A 20,887-nucleotide genomic window follows, 5' to 3' on the forward strand; every position below is an offset into this window, starting at 1 on the left:
CAAGATAGCCTTTGGTTCAGGCAAAGAAAACAAGTGTCCAGTTCTCCCGGCTCAGTCCTGAAGCCGTAACACACTCAGGAGGGTTTCACCTCCACACATATCTACCTGTGTTAAGCATTAGGCTTTCTTTTATATGTCTAACCACACCCAGAACCCATCACATGACCAGACATGTGGTTGTGACATCACCACAGGTCCTGAAACACATATCGGTAGCTATGGTTACATAACAGCAGCAAGCCATCTATAAGACACATATCTCCCATCGATTAGACATCCTTTAGCCACGCTACATACCTCCCCCCTCTGCCTAAAGCCGTGGGGCTTGGCACTTTCTCCCTCTAGACAAGGGATTCTTGACAGGGCATCAGCATTACCGTGCAGCTTTCCGGCCCTATGTTCCACATGGAAACAGAAGTCCTGCAGGGCTAAGAACCAACGGGTGACCCTAGCATTTCTACCCTTCGTTTCCCTCATCCACCTAAGTGGGGCATGGTCGGATATCAGTCTAAATTTACGTCCGAGCAAATAGTACCGTAATGTGTCGACTGCCCATTTTATGGCCAAGCACTCCTTTTCAACGACTGAGTAGTTCTTTTCAGACGAGGACAGCTTCCTACTCAGATAGAGAACAGGATGCTCCTCTCCATGTAGTTCTTGGGAAAGGACTGCTCCCACCCCAACATCTGAGGCATCTGTTTGAAGAATAAACTCTTTCTTGAAGTTTGGGGCCATCAGAACGGGTTGCTAACATAAAGCCTCTTTCATTTCTTGGAAGGCTGAATCTGTTTCTTCGGACCACTTAACCATTACTGATTTTGTCCCTTTTAGCAGGTCAGTCAGAGGCGCCGCCATTGTGGCGAAGTTTGGGATGAACCTCCTGTAATATCCCACGATTCCCAGGAAGGCTTTAACTTGCTTCTTGGAACCTGGTTTTGGCCATGTTTGAATTGCCTCCACTTTACTGATTTGGGGTTTTATTTCTCCACGACCCACTATGTATCCAAGGTACTTAGCTTCTTCTTTACCCAATGCACACTTCTTCGGGTTTATTGTAAATCCGGCCTCTCTTATAGCATCAAACACCGCTTGGACTTTCTCCAGATGACTCTCCCAGTCCGGGCTAAAGATGACGATATCATCTAGGTACGCAGCAGCGTATGCCTTGTGGGGTGCAAGGACTCTATCCATAGCCCTTTGGAAGGTGGCCGGAGCTCCCTGTAGGCCAAATGGCATCCGGACATACTGGAAGCATCCATCTGGTGTAGAAAACGCCGTCTTCTCCTTGGCTTCCTGTGCCATGGGGATCTGCCAATACCCCTTCGTCAAATCCAAGGTGGTTATGTACCTGGCGGGCCCAAGCCTTTCGATGAGCTCATCAACGCGGGGCATGGGATATGCGTCGAACTTGGAGACCTCATTCAACTTCCTATAGTCGTTGCAAAATCTCCACTCCCCATCAGGTTTTGGGACCAGGACAATTGGGCTCGACCAACCGCTCTTGGATTCCTCAATGACTCCAAGCTTCAACATACGCTCCACTTCCTTGGAGACTATTTCTCGACGGGCCTCAGGAATTCTATAGGGCTTCACGTTCACGCGCACATGGGGCTCTGTCAGGACCTCATGCTCTATGACCTTCGTGTACCCAGACAACTCGGAAAACAGGTCCCTGTTTTTCTGGAGTAACTCCCGGCATTGCTGTTTCTGGGACTCCGATAGCGTCTCCGCTATAGTAACCGCTCCAACCTCATCTTCTGGGTTGCTTAACAACGATGGAGTTACTGTCGGCTCTCTATCTTGCCACGGCTTGATAAGGTTGACATGGTATACTTGGAATGGTTTCCGTCTTCCTGGTTGGTGAATTTTATAGTTTACTTCACCAAGTTTCTCGACAACCTCATATGGCCCTTGCCATTTGGCCAAGAACTTGCTTTCCACTGTCGGAACTAACACAAGAACTCGGTCTCCCGGATTGAATTGCCTCACTCTTGCAGACCGGTTGTAGACCCTGGCCTGAGCTTCCTGTGCTTGGAGAAGGTGTTCTTTCACGATAGGCATCACCTTTGCAATCCTCTGCTGCATCAGGGCTACATGCTCAATGACGCTTCTGTGGGGCGTGACTTCGGCTTCCCAGGTTTCCTTGGCTATATCCAGGAGTCCTCGTGGATGTCGGCCATACAGAAGCTCAAACGGTGAGAAACCTGTGGAGGCCTGTGGAACTTCACGAATGGAAAACATCAAATAGGGTAAGAGACAATCCCAGTCTCTACCGTCTTTCTCTATAGCTTTTCTCAGCATGCTCTTCAGTGTCTTGTTAAATCTCTCAACAAGGCCATCTGACTGGGGATGGTACACCGAGGTCCTCAACTGGGAGATTTTCAGGGCTTTGCATAGTTCCCTCATCACCTTGCTCATGAAAGGTGTACCCTGGTCAGTCAGGATCTCCTTCGGCAGACCTGTCCGGGAAAAGACATGGACCAACTCGCGAGCTATACTCTTTGAAGAAGAATTTCTCAAGGGAATTGCCTCAGGATAGCGTGTGGCATAGTCCAGGATGACTAATATATACTGATGGCCCCGGGCTGATTTAACTAAGGGACCGACCAAGTCCATGGCAATTCTCTCGAATGGCACCTCAATAATGGGCAGTGACACAAGGGGGTTTCGGAAATGAGGAGTGGGAGCAGTTAGCTGACATGTAGGGCAGGACCTGCAATAGTTCACTATTTCCCGGTGGCACCCAGGCCAATAGAACCTCTGCACAACCCGTTCCTGCGTTTTTTCCACCCCTAGGTGTCCACCCAAGATGTGTGAATGGGCCATGTCCAACACCTTCCGTCTATATGGACCCGGCACTACCAACTGCTCTACCAACTCCTCCCTTATTTTCGTGACCCGGTACAACAACTCCCTGCTCATTAGAAAATGGGGAAATCTTCTGTCTGCCCCCGGCTCCTGTACCACCCCGTCAATAACTGTGACATTATTAAAGGCTTCCCTCAGAGTGGGGTCCCTATGTTGGGCAGTCCCAAAATTTTCACCGGATACCTCTAACTCCAGAATGTCAGATGCAGGGGACACTTCCTCCTCATCTCCAGCCAGGACACAAAAAGGAAACCTGTCTGACTCTGGGTGTGGCACCACCCTTCCAGGGTTCACTGGTTCCCTACTCTTGCTAGGGAGCTCAGAACCTTTCCCCCACAAATCCCAAAACAAACAGAAATCCCGGCCAATAATTATAGGGTGCAACAAGTCCTGAACGACGCCGACTATGTGGGACTCCGTGCCACATGTCGTTTCAATGTTCACACTGGCCACAGGGTAGTCCTTTGCATCACCATGTATGCACCGCACTCCGACCTTCTTTCCCGGGAGCAGGTGGAGAGGAAAAGTGGCCCTCACCAGGGTTACTAGGCTCCCCGAGTCTAACAGTGCCGTTACTGCTCGACCGTTCACCTTTACGGGACACGCTTGAGGTCCCTCGTTGGGCGGAGAGTTCACACTGCAGGCTGGATACGCATAGTATGAACAACGGCGTCCCATGCTGCAGTCCATCTGCTCAGTGGCCTGGGAACAACGGGCAGCTATATGTCCTGGCCCGTGGCACCTCCAACAAATAATATCACCCGTAGGGACCTTGGGCACCACCTCCCCCGCCCTTGGTGACCTTGGACGCGCCACCCCTTTTTGGGGCTCAGCTCCCTTCTGGGACCCCCAGTATGGCATGGGCTGCCTCCTGAAGGAGCCTTCCAACCCTTGGTATCTCTCAACCAGTCCGATCAGCTCGTCGGCATTCTGGGGATCACCCTGGGCAACCCAAGTCTGTATAGGCCTCGGGAGGGAATGGACAAACCGATCCATCATCACCCGTTCTACCATTTGAGCAGGCGTAGATGACTCTGGCTGCAGCCATTTCTGGACCAGGTGCAACAGATCAAACATTTGGGAACGAGGTGGTTTGTCCCGGTGATAGGCCCAGCAGTGAATTTGCTGTGCCCTGACAGTCAGTGTCACCCCCAAACGTGCGAGAATCTCGGCTTTCAACTTGTGATACTCCTTGGCATCCTGCAAGGTCAAGTCATAGTACGCCTTCTGGGGTTCTCCCGTCAGGTATGGCGCCAATACCTCTGCCCACTGCTCTGGCGGAAGTCTTTCCCTCTCAGCGACCCTCTCAAACACTGTCAGGAAGGCCTCAACATCATCCCCGGGGGTCATTTTCTGCAATGCGCGTCTTACCGTCTTCCGGACGTGGGCGTCATCAGCCAAACCTGGGGTTGGGGCGCTCGCCTTGCCCTGGATGGCGGTTGCCAGAAGCTGCATCTGCTGCTGATGCTCCTGTTGGCTCTGCTGCATCTGCTGCCGTTGCTCCTGCTGGTTTTTCTGCATCTGCTGCCGTTGCTCCTGCTGGCTCTGTTGTATCTGCTGCATCAACAGCCTGTTGGTCTCTTGCTGCCTTTGCTCCTGCTGGACCAAGTGTTTCAGCAAGTCCTCCATTTTCTCCGGCAATGCTTGCTGGCTTGCAACAGCCTTGACCCAGGACATTCAAAAATAAACTCACGTCTCCGCTGGGAACGCTGCTCGCATATCTATCACCAATTGTAGGGGTTCCACTCACTCAGCTGCGACGGCTGACACTCAGGAGGCAGGTTCCTTTAAAGTTCACTGGGTTTATTGCTTCATAAACCATGTGGCAAAACAACAGAAAACAAGATAGCCTTTGGTTCAGGCAAAGAAAAACAAGTGTCCAGTTCTTCCGGCTCAGTCCTGAAGCCGTAACACACTCAGGAGGGTTTCACCTCCACACATATCTACCTGTGTTAAGCATTAGGCTTTCTTTTATATGTCTAACCACACCCAGAACCCATCACATGACCAGACATGTGGTTGTGACATCACCACAGGTCCTGAAACACATATAGGTAGCTATGGTTACATCACAGCAGCAAGCCATCTATAAGGGACATATCTCCCATCGATTAGACATCCTTTAGCCACGCTACAATAGATAGGGAATGGGATATAAGAGGATGCACACCAGTGACCAATATCCATATGCACGAACATTGATGTCATCACACAGGAAATAGGAAAAGAATTAGAATTGCTGTTAAATAGTGTAGCTCGGGAATGGTAGGAAATTTCTAATGCAAGAATATTAGAAATTAGCTTAGATTACAGCACTAAATAGATGGGAATTTACAATTTAATTTAGTTTGACTTCCGACCACCTCTTTAACAGGTTTTGTAATGTTTGTCTTTTCATTTCTCGGTATTTTCTGCTGCTAGTTTAATTACTAAAACTCTAGAACAATCCCTATAATTTTGGTTGTAGTTGGGGCGTTACCCATTAAAAGCACGAACATGACTTATAAAACCTGAAAAGCTGACGCGAGCCATAAACCATGAAATAAGCCAGCCCTGCATTAAATCATAGCTGGAATTCTGGACATGCATTAGATTTTCATTAATTATGGAAGAAAGATACCATGTATTATCTAACACAGCAATGAGGCATTTACCGACAGCATTATGAACACACATTTACCTCAGCATTAAAATATTAGCGAATAATGGATCACTGAGACGTGCACTTCCTCGGTGATGCATTACTGAGCCCACAGCTTCCAGCAGTAAACTCTGACAAATGGACATTGTTCATTTTGCTTCACTCTGATGCCAAGAAGACATAAAACATCATCAATGTCTCATACGGTTTAAATTAACGTTCTGCAGAAATGCATTATTATGTTGTATCTATCTATCTATCTATCTATCTATCTATCTATCTATCAATCAAATCATTACTAAAATAACCCAAAGTACAGATATTTATGCTTCATAATTCAGTATTCATTCAATGTATCTCCTACTGTACCTTTATAGCAAGCTTTAGAATTTACTGACCCTAAATAACTTCCAAGGCTAAATAGGTCATTTAAAAATGAGCATGTCATTGGGTTCATGCTTCCAATCTGAAGGCAGAATTGAAAGGTAGAAAGGTGCAAAATAGTGACAGACAACCATTCACACACATATCCTTCATGAGTGCAGCTTAGTATTATAAATGCACATGGATAAGGCTTGCATAAGGTGTCAGTCATAGACATCTGTAGTGCACCATGGCCTAGGGTACATTCGCATGTTCTTTCACCGACAAACTGATGTTAATTCTGCGTATGGAATCAAAATATTATGCAGAAGAAACGAAGTGTGCTACTGAGTCAGGATCCCTAAATGTAGTAAAATGAATACTTTAATTAACAAAAAAAACAATTATGTACTGTATATTAAAAACATAACTTGTACTGTATATTAAAAACATTTAAAAAGCACAATGGCTAATGACTATTACCCCTGAGGAAGCTACACTTTCGGTGGCGAAACGCGTGGGATTCCATTCCTCCGTTATTTATTGTCCATATCTACAGTTTCCATTTACTCATGGACATCTTGCTACAAGCTTTTTTTTTTCCCAATAGGGTACTTACTATTGTTCTCATACATCTGGTGATCACTTTCTCTTGCAAAAATAGGTATTGTTCCTTATTCTTCCTTTCTATCTTGCAAACCATTATCTTTATATTGCTACCGCTTTATGCTATACTTGGTGTAATCATGATTACTTATTTTTGTTATAAACCCATTTATTTTTGTTATCCTAAAGTGTTTTATTTATAGTACCAGATTTTTGTATTTCTATTGTATCACCCTAATACTGCAAAATATAGTGGTCCTCAGTATTTCTCTGTGATAATTATTTATTCATATGACTGGGATTTTTTCTGTGTTGGACATTGCATGAGAGGTGTAGTTTCTTATGTGGGGAGGAGACACAAACTATGCAAGATATTAGAAAAAACGTTTTGACAGTTAAGGTGAGCAATGAGTGGAGCAGGCTGCCACGAGAGGCGGTGAGTTCTCCTTCAATGGAAGTCTTCAAATAGAGGCTGGACAGACATCTGTCTGAGATGGTTTAGTGAGTCCGGCATTGAGCAGGGGGTTGGACACTATGACCCTGGAGGTTCCTTCCATCTCCACCATTCTATGATATAAACACACCTGGTGAATTCAATTTAGCCATTGTGCTTTTTAAATGTTTTTAATATACATGTCATTGTTTTTTTTATTAAAGTATATGTTTTACTATATTTGGTGATCCTGACTGAGTAGCACACTACTTTTCTTCTTATTGCAGGTTTTGTTCTTGGTGTGCAGATGGCTGATCTAGTATTTATCAGTAGTGCCTTCAGCTATTTTTCTTGGAACCAACCTTTTAGTTCACAGGACATACACTATATACCGTATATACTCGAGTATAAGCCGACCCGAGTATAAGCCGACCCCCCTAATTTTGCCACAAAAAACTGGGAAAACTTATTGACTCGAGTATAAGCCTAGGGTGGAAATGCAGCATTTACCGGTGAATTTCAAAAATAAAAATAGATCATTATTTCCCCATAGCTGTGCCATATAGTGCTCTACACCGTTCATTATTTCCCCATAGCTGTGCCCCATATAGTGCTCTGCACCGTTCATTGTGCCCCATAGCTGTGCCATATACGGTGCTCTGCACCGTTCATTGTGCCCCATTGCTGTGCCATATACAGTGCTCTGCACCGTTCATTGTGCCCCATTGCTGTGCCATATACGGTGCTCTGCACCGTTCATTGTGCCCCATTGCTGTGCCATATACGGTGCTCTGCACCGTTCATTGTGCCCCATTGCTGTGCCATATACAGTGCTCTGCACCGTTCATTGTGCCCCATTGCTGTGCCATATACGGTGCTCTGCACCGTTCATTGTGCCCCATAGAAATCTCTGCCGCCGCTGCTGCAATAAAAAAAAAAACACATACTCACCTCCCTCGATTGCAGCTCCCGGCGTCTCGTTCTGGCGCCTCCATCTTCCCGGCGTCTCTGCTCTGACTGATCAGGCAGAGGGCGCCGCGCACACTGTATGCGTCATCGCGCCCTCTGCCTGAACAGTCAGAGCGCAGACGCCGGGAAGATGGAGGCGCCGGCCGGGAAGATGGAGCGGCGCCCGGCGGCTGGAACGAGGACAGGTGAATATGCTATACTTACCTAGTCCTGGCGATCCTCGCGCTGTCCCTCTGCCTGGTCTTCGGTGCCGCAGCTCTTCCTGTCAGCGGTCACCGGCACCGCTGATTAGAGGAATGAATAGGCGGCTCCGCCCCTATGGGAGGTGGAGCCGCTTATTCATATCTCTAATGAGCGGTCCAACGTGACCGCTGAAGAGGGGAAGAAGCTGCAGCACAGAAGCCCGTGGGACGGCAGGGACAGCGCGAGGATCACTGGGACTAGGTAAGTATACCTCAGCGCCCTCACCCCCTCACCCGCCGACCCTGCCACCCACATTGACTCGAGTATAAGCCGAGAGGGGCACTTTCAGCCCAAAAATTTGGGCTGAAAATCTCGGCTTATACTCGAGTATATACGGTAATACATTAAAACATCAATTTTATTGTTTCCTTTAAAAATAGGGGGATTGTATCAACAATTAAATGAAACCAATATACCAGGTAAGGCTACGTTCAGACTAGCGTTGTGCGCCGCTGCGTCGGCGACGCGACGCACAGCGCACCGAAAAATGCGGCAAAACGCACGCAAAAACGCTGCGTTTTGCGACGCGTGCGTCGTTTTTTGCCGAAAATCGGACGCAAGAAAAATGCAACTTGTTGCGTTTTCTTGGTCCGACGCTTGCGGCAAAAAAGACGCACGCGTCGCAAAACGCAACAAGCAAAAACGCATGCGTCCCCCATGTTAAACATAGGGGCGTATGACGCGTGCGTCGCCGCTGCGTCGCCCGACGCGGCGCCGACGCAGACTAGCACAACGCTAGTCTGAACGTAGCTTAAGTAAACCTGACCAAGAATTGCTAAATAGAGGGAGAGTTGGGTATGACCCCAGCACTGGTCTAGCCTTTTACCACTTCGCCATAGAAGTTGGCACCCTATAAACACAAATGGTGCCCCACTCAATGTAAGCTCACCCTAAGGCCGGAGTCACACCAGCGTATGGCATGTGATGCGAAAGCATCAGATGCGATATGCTAATGACCCTCGGACTCCTCCTGCTCTGCTGCGAGCGGGAGCCGAGTGTCAGTGCTCTGTGCTCTGATGCTCTTGCATGACAGGATCGGAGCACAGCTGCAGAGGAGACAGAGAAAGTAATTTCTCCATCTCCTCTGCTGCTGGCATCGGCAGGAATCGCACCGCACTCCATGGGTGATATCCAAGTTCAGTGCAATGTTTCACATGCACCCATAGACTTACGTGGCTGCGAGTGAGCCAAGTCTCGCTGCCAATCGCAGCATCAAAACGTTTAATTAATAGCTTTAGACACATGAGGCATATAGTAGCTCAGGAATACTAGATGATATCCACAGGGATACAGAGATGTCATATTTTCACAGCTGTAAACCGTCCCAGATCAGTTTCTAGAGTCCAATGTATATGGTATGTCATATTCTCTCCGCGGCGAGGTGAGGACAGGATAGACCAGTACTAGACTCATCCACAACTTTCTCTCTCTCTGCTTAGCAATTCTTGGTCAGGTTTATTCACCTTGGTTACCTACATCTACAGTATATTGGTTTTATTAAATTCTTGATACTATCCCCCTATTTTAATGGAAACAATAAAAGTGACGTCTTAGTATTTTCACATGTTGCGTATTTTCAAACGCTTTGACTCAAAGCTCAGGCGAAACGCGCGTCGGGCGGGTGCGGGTCACCACAGGACCACTTTGACAGTTGAGTATTCCACTGCTTATACAATTAGGTCTTTGTCTGATGTACGGGCTTTAGACTTATTTAGAGCACACTTGTGCTATTGTAATAGTGTTTACATTGTACCACTATTTAGATTATATTGCTGTGCAGGGGGCTTCCTATTCACTGCCAGATGGACTTAATGTGCAATATCTATGCTATGCTGCTAGTTAAATAATTTGCATTTTGCTGCTATAATAATGTGTGCACATAGCTTATGACTTATACATGGTTTTTTACCTATGGTCTTTTACTTATATTTCTGTCCATATACTCTGGTATTACCTAAATCTTTGGAAAAATATACCCTGTGGCATTACCATTATCTATGTGGTTTTTGATTATTACCCCCGTTACAGACTATAATTCCCACTTTTACATTCCGTGGATACCAATGTTGTTATTATTATTTCTTGTATCTATGTAGATAATTTTTACTTTTTATTTTGATTATATAATATACGTTATTGTGGTCTCTGTGCTATCCCGTACTTCTTTCCACTTTTTTTGCTTTTCCCTTTTACTTATGTCTTGTGATTACTTGTATGATTAATAAAGTTATGTTTACTATATTTCTATGAGTTGTGCATTATGTTATAGGTTGCTAGAGTGTGCATGGTGCATAAAAGATGCAGAATTTTACATTACCAACAAAATTAGTCAGATTACAGAAATAATCTGTTGCGCATTGTGCTCTTTTTGTGTGTATTGCGAGCTCTGATGCATTTTTTCAGTTCTGCAGCATTTCAGTTATTTTGTGTTTTCTGCAGTGGTTTTCGCTCATTCAAATGAACGTAAAAAAAAGAAAATCTAGTAAAACGGCTGCAAAACCACACGTGAGAAACGCGTGTATTGTACGCAGCATTTTCCTTACCTAAATAATGTTTTTTGCTGAAGAAAAATCCACTGCAATAACACCGCGTGTGAACATAACCTTACAGCCTACTGGTGACACCCCTGTTAGGTCAGGCAGGCTGCCCAGTACTATATAAATGAGCCTCAAAAGAACAAACATCCTATTTCATTCACCACAACATTACAGGGCATAGCTCTATCTTGTGAAGGAGAAAAAGACATTATTTTATATTTTAGCCAGAATACACATTCTGGTTACCAACGTCAAGGATGCCCATCCGGGGCGGACATATCATTGTAGCAACCTGCGCAGCCGCACAGGGCTCCAAAGGCAAGGGGGTCCATTCCCACCTCCAAAGTAGCTGGAACTCTGCATTATGATGAGATATTGGGCTGCAAAGGGCCCATATATTGTTCTCGCACCGGGCCCTTTCCTGTTTCTGCCAGCGGTGCTCATTGTCTTGTGAATTCAAACACTAATATTAAAAGCAATTTATACGTACCAATACCAATATACTGCAGGGTGCAGACAGGACGCCATAACGCCAAGCCTTACTTGTGTACATCTATAAGGCTGGGGTCACACTTGCGAGTAGCTCACCTGAGTCTCTTGTATCAATACCCTGCACTGCTACCGGCACTCGGGACCGAAGCGTGTGGCAGCATAGAAATACATGCAGCCGCACTTTCCGGTCCCGAATGCCGGCGGCAGTGCCAGGTATTGATGCGAGTTTCTCGCATTGCACTCGCAAGTGTGACCCCGGCCTAACACTAGGCATCGGCCCTCCATGGAGGATGCGTGTGTGAATGATTGTTTTATCAGCATTTTGCATCTCTCCAGCCTCAGCCTTTATAATGGGGGTCTGCTGCATTCTGATTAATATTGTGACCAGGTGTTGGTAATTACGGCCTCGTTTTTTCTGTGCTTTTATTGGATTCGATGTCTTTACCTGTGATTTCTTTATAACATGCTAAGGAATGAGCTACACGTAAGAAGTAAATAAGTTCTGTAAAAGAACCAACATTGTTATCTCAGTGATTTGTTTTTCAAAGAAGTTCAGCAATGGAAATAAAGAATACAAGTTGGAAGAAATGAAATTTCATCTAGCTAATCATTAATCTATCCTGTTTGTAAACTGTGATTTTATTACGTTGGGGGATGGGGAGTATTTATCGGTACCACTGCATTATCTCCAAGTCAATTGCAAATTATCTTACCTATGACATTCCTCCATAACATCTAAATGTTCAAACTGATTTGAGAAAAGATCTTCGGCTATGTTCACACATTGCGCCTTTGATGCATTTTTTTCCGCAGGCAAAACCTGTCCTCTTGGCAGTAAGAAGCGTGCTCCAAAAAAAAGCAGGTTTTGCTTAGTTTTTGTTGTGTTTTTGTTACGTCTTTTTCCTGTGTTTTTGTCAAGGTACATTTGTCTCTTGTGCATGCTGATAAAGTTTAATGCATAAAAAAAATCTGATTCTACTTCATCAGGTTTTGGCACCAAAAACTGATAACGGCGTTTTTGCAGCATTTTTCAGCGTTTTTTTGCACCACCCATTGCTTTCAATAGGTGAAAAACTCTGAAAAAGAAGTGACATGCTTAAGCTTGCAAAAACCAAGGTATTGCACAAAATACTGAGGACAGCACTTTGCTGGTACTGTAAAACGCAGATGAAAATTTGCATAAAAGATGCATAAAGAAAAGTTGAAAAAAACGCAACATGTGAACATAGCCTTATTTTGACATCAGATGGCATTTTGATACAATAGGGTAAACAATACTACAGCTCACAGACTAAAGTCCATCAGCATTTTATATAGGCAGGACGACTTCTAAAAAGGATACAGAAATTCTGACATGGATTTACAAATTGCACCAGACTCATTGGGTCCAAGGCCTCATTCACATGATGCTCCAAGAGACTGTGAAAAACACGTACAGAACAATACTAGGACTAAGGGCGTTTAAGGCTCCAGAAACGCATCAGTGTTATAATTCCTCCTTGCGTTCCTTCATTTTAAAGGAACATCAATAAAGTTTTATTAACATATTATGTGACCAGATGGAAGTGCCGACCTCTCCTTCCATTTTCCAAGTTGCTGCACCAGTGAGATCTGGCACCCGTCGGTTACAAGTCCCCCAACTACCTATATGAGCGGCAGGCGTGGTGAGCTCCTTATATACAGTACTTTTGATATCATCTATGTCCTTTGATATCATCTATGTATCCAGTGTCGGACAGGGCCCACCAGTAACATTGACTTGGGGGGGGGGAGGGGGGCATTTTTCACCTGCATGCAAATATTATACTACCTTCGATCACAAATTTACCTTTATCTCTACATAATAATAAACTGGGTAACATGGTTAATGAATGATGAGATGCTGCTTTTTTCTGTACAGAATGAATCAAGTGAATTATGCCAAGTACTGCCCATACAGTGGGGTTGGGGGCCCAGATCTACACAGGGGCCCACCGGGGGATTCCCCTGTTATCCTGTGGGCCAGTCCGAGCCTGTGTGTATCATCTAGATATCATCTATGTCCATGCATTCAAAATCAGGTACAAGTCCAAATAAAGAACATGGTGAACCATTAGTGATCGCACACGCTGCGTCTTGCTGCATCACATTCAGTCATTGATGAAACTTGGTTCTATAAATACTGAACAGCTATAATATTGAAACCACTCACAGGTGAAGTGAATAACTTTGACTTTCTTTAACATTGGCACCTTTCAGGGGTGAAATATATTAGGCAGCAAGGAACAATCAGATCTTTAAGCCGGTGTGTTACAACAAGGAAAAATAGACGAGTACATTTTGACAAGGGTGAACGTGTCAAGGTTAGAACATCTCCAATATGCCAATATGTCAGTTTTTGTGTCATATTCCAATAATTCAAAGGTTAGTGCCTACTAAAAGCGGTCTAAAGAATTAGAACCAGTGAAGTAGTAACAAGAGCATGGGTGCCCAAAGCTGACTAATGTAGGTGGGAATTAACTGGATCAATCAGACAAAAAAGATCTATGGTTAAGGTACCTTCACACTGAACGATATCGCTAGCGATCCGTGACGTTGCAGCGTCCTGGCTAGCGATATCGTTGAGTTTGACAGGCAGCAGCGATCAGGATCCTGCTGTGCCATCGTTGGTCGGAGCAGAAAGTCCAGAACTTTATTTTGTCGCTGGACTCCCGCAGACATCGCTGAATCGGCGTGTGTGACGCCGATTCAGCGATATCTTCACTGGTAACCAGGGTAAACATCGGGTTACTAAGTGCAGGGCCGCGCTTAGTAACCCGATGTTTACCCTGGTTACCAGCGTAAACGTTAAAAAAAAAAAACACTACATACTCAAATTCTGGTGTCTGTCCCCCGGCGCTGTGCTTCTCTGCACTGTGTAAGCGCCGGCCGGAAAGCAGAGCACAGCGGTGACGTCACCGCTGTGCTTTCCAGCCGGCGCTCACACAGTGCAGATCCAAGGGATCGTTGTCTAGATCGCTGCAGCGTCGCTAAATGTGATGGTACCTTAACACAAAGAGATAAGAAGGTAGAGCTGGCTATGGTAGAAAGTGTGTCTCAAAGTGTCCATGCAGACCCTGTCCACAGCTCAAAGTGCCTTCAATAAGCATGATAGCATCCAGATTCGCCATGAAGAAATGGAAGACGTTGGCTTGGTCTCATAAATCACATATTTTTCTACACGGATGGGTGTATGTGTAGTGCTGGGGAAGATATGCCACAAGGATGCACCATGAGAAGAAGGCAAACCGGCAGAGGCCGTGTGTTCTGCCTCTCCCGGTTTGCCTTCATAGTTACATAGTTATTAAGGTTGAAGGAAGACTATAAGTCCATCTAGTTCAACCCATAGCCTAACCTAACATGCCCAAACATGTTGATACAGAGGAAGGCAAAAAAAACTCATGTGGCAAAGAGTAAGCTCCACCTTGGGGAAAAAAATTCCTTCCCGACTCCACATACGGCAATCAGACTAGTTCCCTGGATCAACGCCCTATCAAGGAATCTAGTGTATATACCCTGTAACATTATACTTTTCCAGAAATATATCCAGTCCCCTCACTCATTACAACATCATACGGCAGAGAGTTCCATAGTCTCACTGCTCTTACAGTAAAGAATCCGCGTCTGTTATTATGCTTAAACCTTTTTTCCTCCAAACGTAGAGGATGCCCCCTTGTCCCTGTTTCAGGTCTATGATTAAAAAGATCATCAGAAAGGTCTTTGTACTGTCCCCTCATATATTTATACATTAACATAAGATCACCCCTTAGTCTTCGTTTTTCGAAACTAAATAGCCCCAAGTGTAATAACCTATCTTGGTATTGCAGACCCCCCAGTCCTCTAATAACCTTGGTCGCTCTTCTCTGCACCCGCTCCAGTTCAGCTATGTCTTTATTATACATCGGAGACCAGAACTGTGCACAAAATTCTAAGTGTGGTCGAACTAGTGACTTGTATAGAGGTAAAATTATGTTCTCCTCATGAGCATTTATGCCTCTTTTAATGCATCCCATTATTTTATTTGCCTTTGTAGCAACTGCCTGACACTGGCCACTAAATATGAGTTTGTCATCCACCCATACACCCAGATCTTTTTCATTGACGGTTTTGCCCAGAGTTTTAGAATTAAGCACATAATTATACATCTTATTACTTCTACCCAAGTGCATGACCTTACATTTATCCCCATTAAAGCTCATTTGCCATTTATCAGCCCAAGCTTCTAGTTTACATAAATCATCCTGTAATATAAAATTGTCCTCCTCTGTATTGATTACCCTGCAGAGTTTAGTGTCATCTGCAAATATTGAAATTCTACTCTGAATGCCCCCTACAAGGTCATTAATAAATATGTTAAAAAGTGAATAGAATGTGGGCCATACAGAACTGCATCACAGGCCATGTGTAATACAACCCTGACCTGAAGGAAGTTTTCTTTGGTGTGCAACAATAATCGTTTTTTTATCGCTCATGGTGATGTTTTTCTTAATTGTCATGTAGACACACTTCTGATTGTTCCAGAACTTTTACTGAGATATAAATTAGTGCAGAACATACAATTTTCTTTTAGGTTCGCCACGTTATATAAGAGGTTTTATCAAATTAACAGCCAAATTAATTTCAGGACTCAAGGATTTCCTGCAAAACATTTCCCAGAACACAGGGGAGGACAGTGCCGCCAGCGCTGATTGGGCACAGGGTTTCCATGTCATAACAACCTCACGAGAGTGCCAGCATCGAAAGTGTCGACATCGCTATAGCACTGCCGCCATGGGAAGTGAATATAAGTGTTTTAATTTTACCGGCGGCAAATATTCAGATCTAAAAGTAGTTGTCCTAGTAGTGGGCATTGTTGCGGACTGGGTGGTCAAACCACTGTGCAGTGATCCGAGGAGAACCTGGAGGGGTGTGGCTAGGAGGCTCACCAAGTCCGACTTTGGGTGCACAGCTGCAGGTGATACCGTGATCTGACGAGGGAAGAGGCACCAGGTGATACACCAGGACTGACCTTGGGTGGATGGCAGCTGACCCCAAGTGACAGGAGGCAGGAACCACCTTGCATGTTAGTCAGTCAGGTGGGTACCGCTGATAGACTGGCAGGCGAGTATGGCTGATTGGCAGGCAGGTGGGCACGACTGATAGACATGCTGTCACGGGTGTATCAGATGCTACAGTCGCTCTCCATCTGGCAGAAGTCTTCTTAATAATTCTGACTTTTGAACCCAGTGGCAACCTCCCTTTGGCTCTAATTGATACAAATGGACCTGGGAGTTTATAGACTCCTAGCCTGCTTCAGGGAGTCACAGGTGATATTCACATTTTCCCCTTGTGAAGGCTTGGAGCAATAGCAGTCGTCCTTCCTCTCTGGTGCTGTTGGAGGATGTTTGGTGTTACCTCTCTGGAGTTTGCTCAAGCTAAGTTGCTTCCCCCTTGTTTGCTTCCCTTATTTTTAGTGTTCACTGGGGACTAACCAGTGCTCACCCTCCCCCTTCCCTATTCAGGGCCTGCCTCTAGGAATATACAGGGCTTAGGTTCCTGCTTGGCGATTGGTGTGTAACCAATATAGGGGTAGTAGGGGAGGTAGGGTGCTATTAGATCTGCCTAGTGGGTCTCTAATCCCCTTTTCCGTAGCATTTGGGCTGCCTTCCCCTCATGTTGCACTTAGTCTTCCTACACTGTGTGTGACACAAGCAGGCAGGTACACCGAAATATGATCATTGGGACCAGAGAACTAGCAAACATGTTAGACACAGTATACTACATTGCACAGGCACCTCCCAACTGGTGCATGTGCTTTAAATAATAAGTGTTCCCCAGCCATTGGATGGGGACACTTTAAGACGGCGCGTTCTAACCACAGTGCCTGGGGATCTGCAAGCCGTGCGCAGACCCCGGGAAGCCACAGGATGATGAGAAAGAGGTGCGGGACTGCGGCGGTGACAGAATGGGCGTCTCTGCCAGGGAAGTGGGTGCATTGATGCCACCATTACAGACAACCCCTCTAAGCAACCTAAAGAATTTTGAATAAACTGCAAACATGTTATATACAGTTCAGACCTAAGCGGTAGTGCGCAAGTGGATATCTCTGCTTCCCAGCCCTCCTCTCAGGAGTGTCAGCCCATCACCTATCAGCATTTTATGTGGAAATGCCATGTTTCAAATAGAAATAAACTTCCAATGATTATAAATTCCTGCAAAAATAAAGTTTTTATGAATTTAAATTCTTTTTCTTAGCCTTTTAGTATTTTGCTGCTTTTGTTATATGCAGTCTTACTGTCTTAAAGAGCAACAAATAAAAAAAATACCTAGAGCATGGTGAATTTTAGGGAAAACAAGTCAAAAAGTTCACCATACTCCATATGCTGTAGGACATTGCAAAATTTGCAAAAATATTCTTTTTTAATAAGGGAGAACGCAACATTAAAAAGTACGCATTTAATATTTTAGAAAATTTCCCCTATTTTTATTAGATATGTTCTCATAATTTAACGAGGCAGAGAAATGATTTCCCAGAGTACTGTGCAGAGGAATTCCATTCAATGCAAGCCAGTGTTTGGCTGTATGTGAACATCTGACCATGACAGAGACACAGAGGAGCTGGCACCAAAACCCACAGCAAATGGAACTGACAGGTCTTCAGCTCTGTGAAAACAAACCCACTTGTGTGCAGCCAGCACGGCTCATTGTATCTTGTGTCTACATTTCCCCACTTTACGTACGTCAGAATCTTTTTCTATGGAATATTTTCAAAATAGTAACCGACATTATGGAACATTTCGATATTATCATTTCTACAAACAGGACCCGTTGTTACAAATAGACCATCTGCATATAGAGAACAGTAAAGTGACTATTAATGCACTGTATCAATATAATAAACACTGCAGGAAGATACTAATATGAATAATTTCCTACATAAACAGAAAAACACAACTTTTCAGCTTTAGAAAGTCTTTAAAACTTGAACCAAAATCTGCCACTCCAAAAACTTTTATGTACCCTCTGTTGTAGTACTACAAGTCTCTAGGTGATAAGGTTGTACAATTTTCATAAAAGTCTCCAAAGCTCCACTCTTGATGCTGTATCTAATGCTATGGTCACACTATCAGTATTTGTAATAAAACCAGATGAGGAACAATACCAGGAACCTATAATAGAACCTTGTGCACCAACTCTTCATTTTTGACCCACTCCTGGTTTGGGCTTACAAATACTGATGTGAAATACTGACAAAATATTGATAGTGTGAACAGGAAAAGTAGCTTTACAAATACCGATGGGAAATACTGACAATATTGATAGTGTGAACAGGAAAAGTAGCTCAACATCTGCACACAACTGAAAGTCTCCCAAAAGGGAAAGTAACTGCAGAACATTGCTCACCTGGTGTCTTTCTTTACCACCCCCTGAAGAGAAGGAAGCCATGTCTACACAATGTGCAACTTCTGTAGGAGTCCAAACAGTGATGATAATCCTCCGATGGGTTCTGGATAAGAGTCCAGAAGAGCAGGAAGGTCCAGGGTCCCTATGTGATCAGTGCAGGGAGCTATCCTGAGAGTTGTGCTCTGGGCAGAGCTCCCTGGATACTTGTTGCAGCTGCTCAGCCTGCAGTTACTAGTATTACATTACATACAGAGGGAGTGGCTGCTGGGCAGCCAGGTACAGGGCTCCAGTGCTGGAGGGAAGGAGGTTTGCAATCAGTACAAGTCATCTACACTACTTTCATGTTTACACTCCATTTTGTCAAGGACATTGTCTCCACAGGTAGGGTTAAAGAACAAAAGATCAGTAATGATGTTCAATGTACAGTATATATATGTATCTAGGAGTCCTAAATAGTAAAATGTGGTCATTGTGTTCTACATCCAGTAAAAAGGAATGTATCCAAGTGATGAAAAAAAAAGAAAAAAAAAAGGTCAATCCGGAAAAGCAAATTAAAATAGTAATACGGGCATAAAAAAAAATCTGACGCATTTCGAGTTTGGTTGACTCTCAATCGTAGATATAGACTCAAAACGCGATGTTTTCCAATGCCCTTGCTACTCTTTTAATGAAATCACAATAAAGAATTTTTGCTTTTAAAGGGAACCTGTCACCCCCAAAATCAAGGGTGAGGCAAGCCCACCAGCATCAGGGGCTTATCTACAGCATTCTGTAATGCTGTAGATAAGCCCCAATTTATCCTAAAAGATGAGAAAAAGATGTTAGATTATACTCACCCAGGGGCGGTCCTGGTTCTGTCAGATGGGCGTCGTGGTCCGGCGCCTCCTATCTTCATCAGATGGCATCCTCTTCTGGTCTTCACGCTGGCGGCTCCAGGCAGGCGAACTTTATCTGCCCTGTTGAGGGCAGAGCAAAGTACTGCAGTGCGCAGGTGCTGGGCCTTTCTGACCTTTCCCGGCGCCTGCGCACTGCAGTACTTTGCTCTGCCCTCAACAGGGCAGATAAAGTACGCCTGCGCCGGAGCGTGAAGACCAGAAGAGGACGTCATCCTATGAAGATAGGAGGCCCCGGTCCGGACCGCGACGCCCATCGGATCGGACGGCCCGCCCAGGTGAGTATAATCTAATCTCTTTTTCTCATCTTTCAGGATACATCCGGGGCTTATCTACAGCATTACAGAATGCATTACAGAATGCTGTAGATAAGCCCCTGATGCTGGTGGGCTTAGCTCATTATCAATTTTGGGGGTGACAGGTTCCCTTTAATTTTCTTTGCTGGATTAAATTTTTTTTTGGCAAATTGAACAAAGCTGCTTGATAAGTTACAAACTTAATCCGTGTACAGTGGAATGGATTGCCTAGGAACCAGACTGAACAACATATACGTGTATTGGATGGGTGAACTGTATCCACAAACTTTCTGTAACAACCCTGCCGGCATCACTGCATGGCCTTCCATTCCCCACCTGCCTGTTACATCTACTCACCCAGTGCCATGCTGTGAGATCTGTCTGCTGCTGGTTCCATGCCATGTGCTTCATGGCGGCCTGCTCTGTGTACACTTCCTGGCAGTGTGCATAGGGGGGCGGCGCCAGCTACTCCGGATTCTTATTGAGACTGTGTGCACCTCCCTAAGGTGCTTCTGGCCAATAGCCTTGAGGCCTCTGATACTTAAGGCATCCTCACCCATTGGAGGATGCCTGAGCAAACTATTCCCCTCAGTTTGCATTTGCTACTGAGCTGCCAGGTCGTGTGTTTCCTGTCTCTGAGGGCTGCACTATTGCAGGCCTTCATCTGTGTTCTGTTTGTGTATCCGTTTCCATTCCTGTCTGTACTCTGGTCTATGTCCGTCCCTGCTCCATCTTTGTCATTAGTCATTTCCCACTCAGCTGTGTGTACCTCTGCCTTATCTTTCTGCTCTGTTCGCCACTGTCTGTGGCTCTGCTTCTCTCTGCTCAGTTCTACCACAACCTGTGGCTCTGTGTCTCTCAGCTTTTCTCTCAGCTCTGCTCTCTGACCTTGCTCCGCTCTCTGTGGCTTTGCTCTACGGCTCCGCTCCTAGCGGTTCCACCTGGCACCGCTCCTTGCGGTTCTACGTCTTTAGCTCTTGGCTCCGCCTCCACCGTCTCCGCTCTTGCCTCCGCTCTTGGCTCCGCCTCCAGCGTCTCCGCTCTTGGCTCCGCCTCCAGCGTCTCCGTCCTTGGCTCCGCCTCCAGCGTCTACGTCCTTGGCTCCGCCTCCAGCGTCTCCGTCCTTGGCTCCGCCTCCTGCGGCT

At 45.3% G+C, this 20,887-nt stretch overlaps 1 protein-coding gene across 2 annotated transcripts in view; it reads right to left on the minus strand.

Moving 5' to 3' along the window:
- ANK3 (ankyrin 3) overlaps positions 1 to 18,803 on the minus strand; it is an 853,965-nt gene extending 835,162 nt beyond the window's left edge. Inside the window, exon 1 of one of the 2 annotated variants that reach the window (XM_069753584.1) lies at positions 18,554 to 18,803. In XM_069753584.1, coding sequence (XP_069609685.1) covers positions 18,554 to 18,595 — 42 coding nt within the window. In that variant the 5' untranslated portion in view covers positions 18,596 to 18,803. The remainder of the gene's footprint in view (positions 1 to 18,553) is intronic. The other variant, XM_069753574.1, reaches the window with a different exon arrangement.
- Between the last annotated feature and the right edge of the window lie 2,084 nt (positions 18,804 to 20,887).

Source organism: Ranitomeya imitator, chromosome 2 (assembly GCF_032444005.1).
Source record: "Ranitomeya imitator isolate aRanImi1 chromosome 2, aRanImi1.pri, whole genome shotgun sequence".
NCBI classification, from domain to species: Eukaryota; Metazoa; Chordata; class Amphibia; order Anura; family Dendrobatidae; genus Ranitomeya; species Ranitomeya imitator.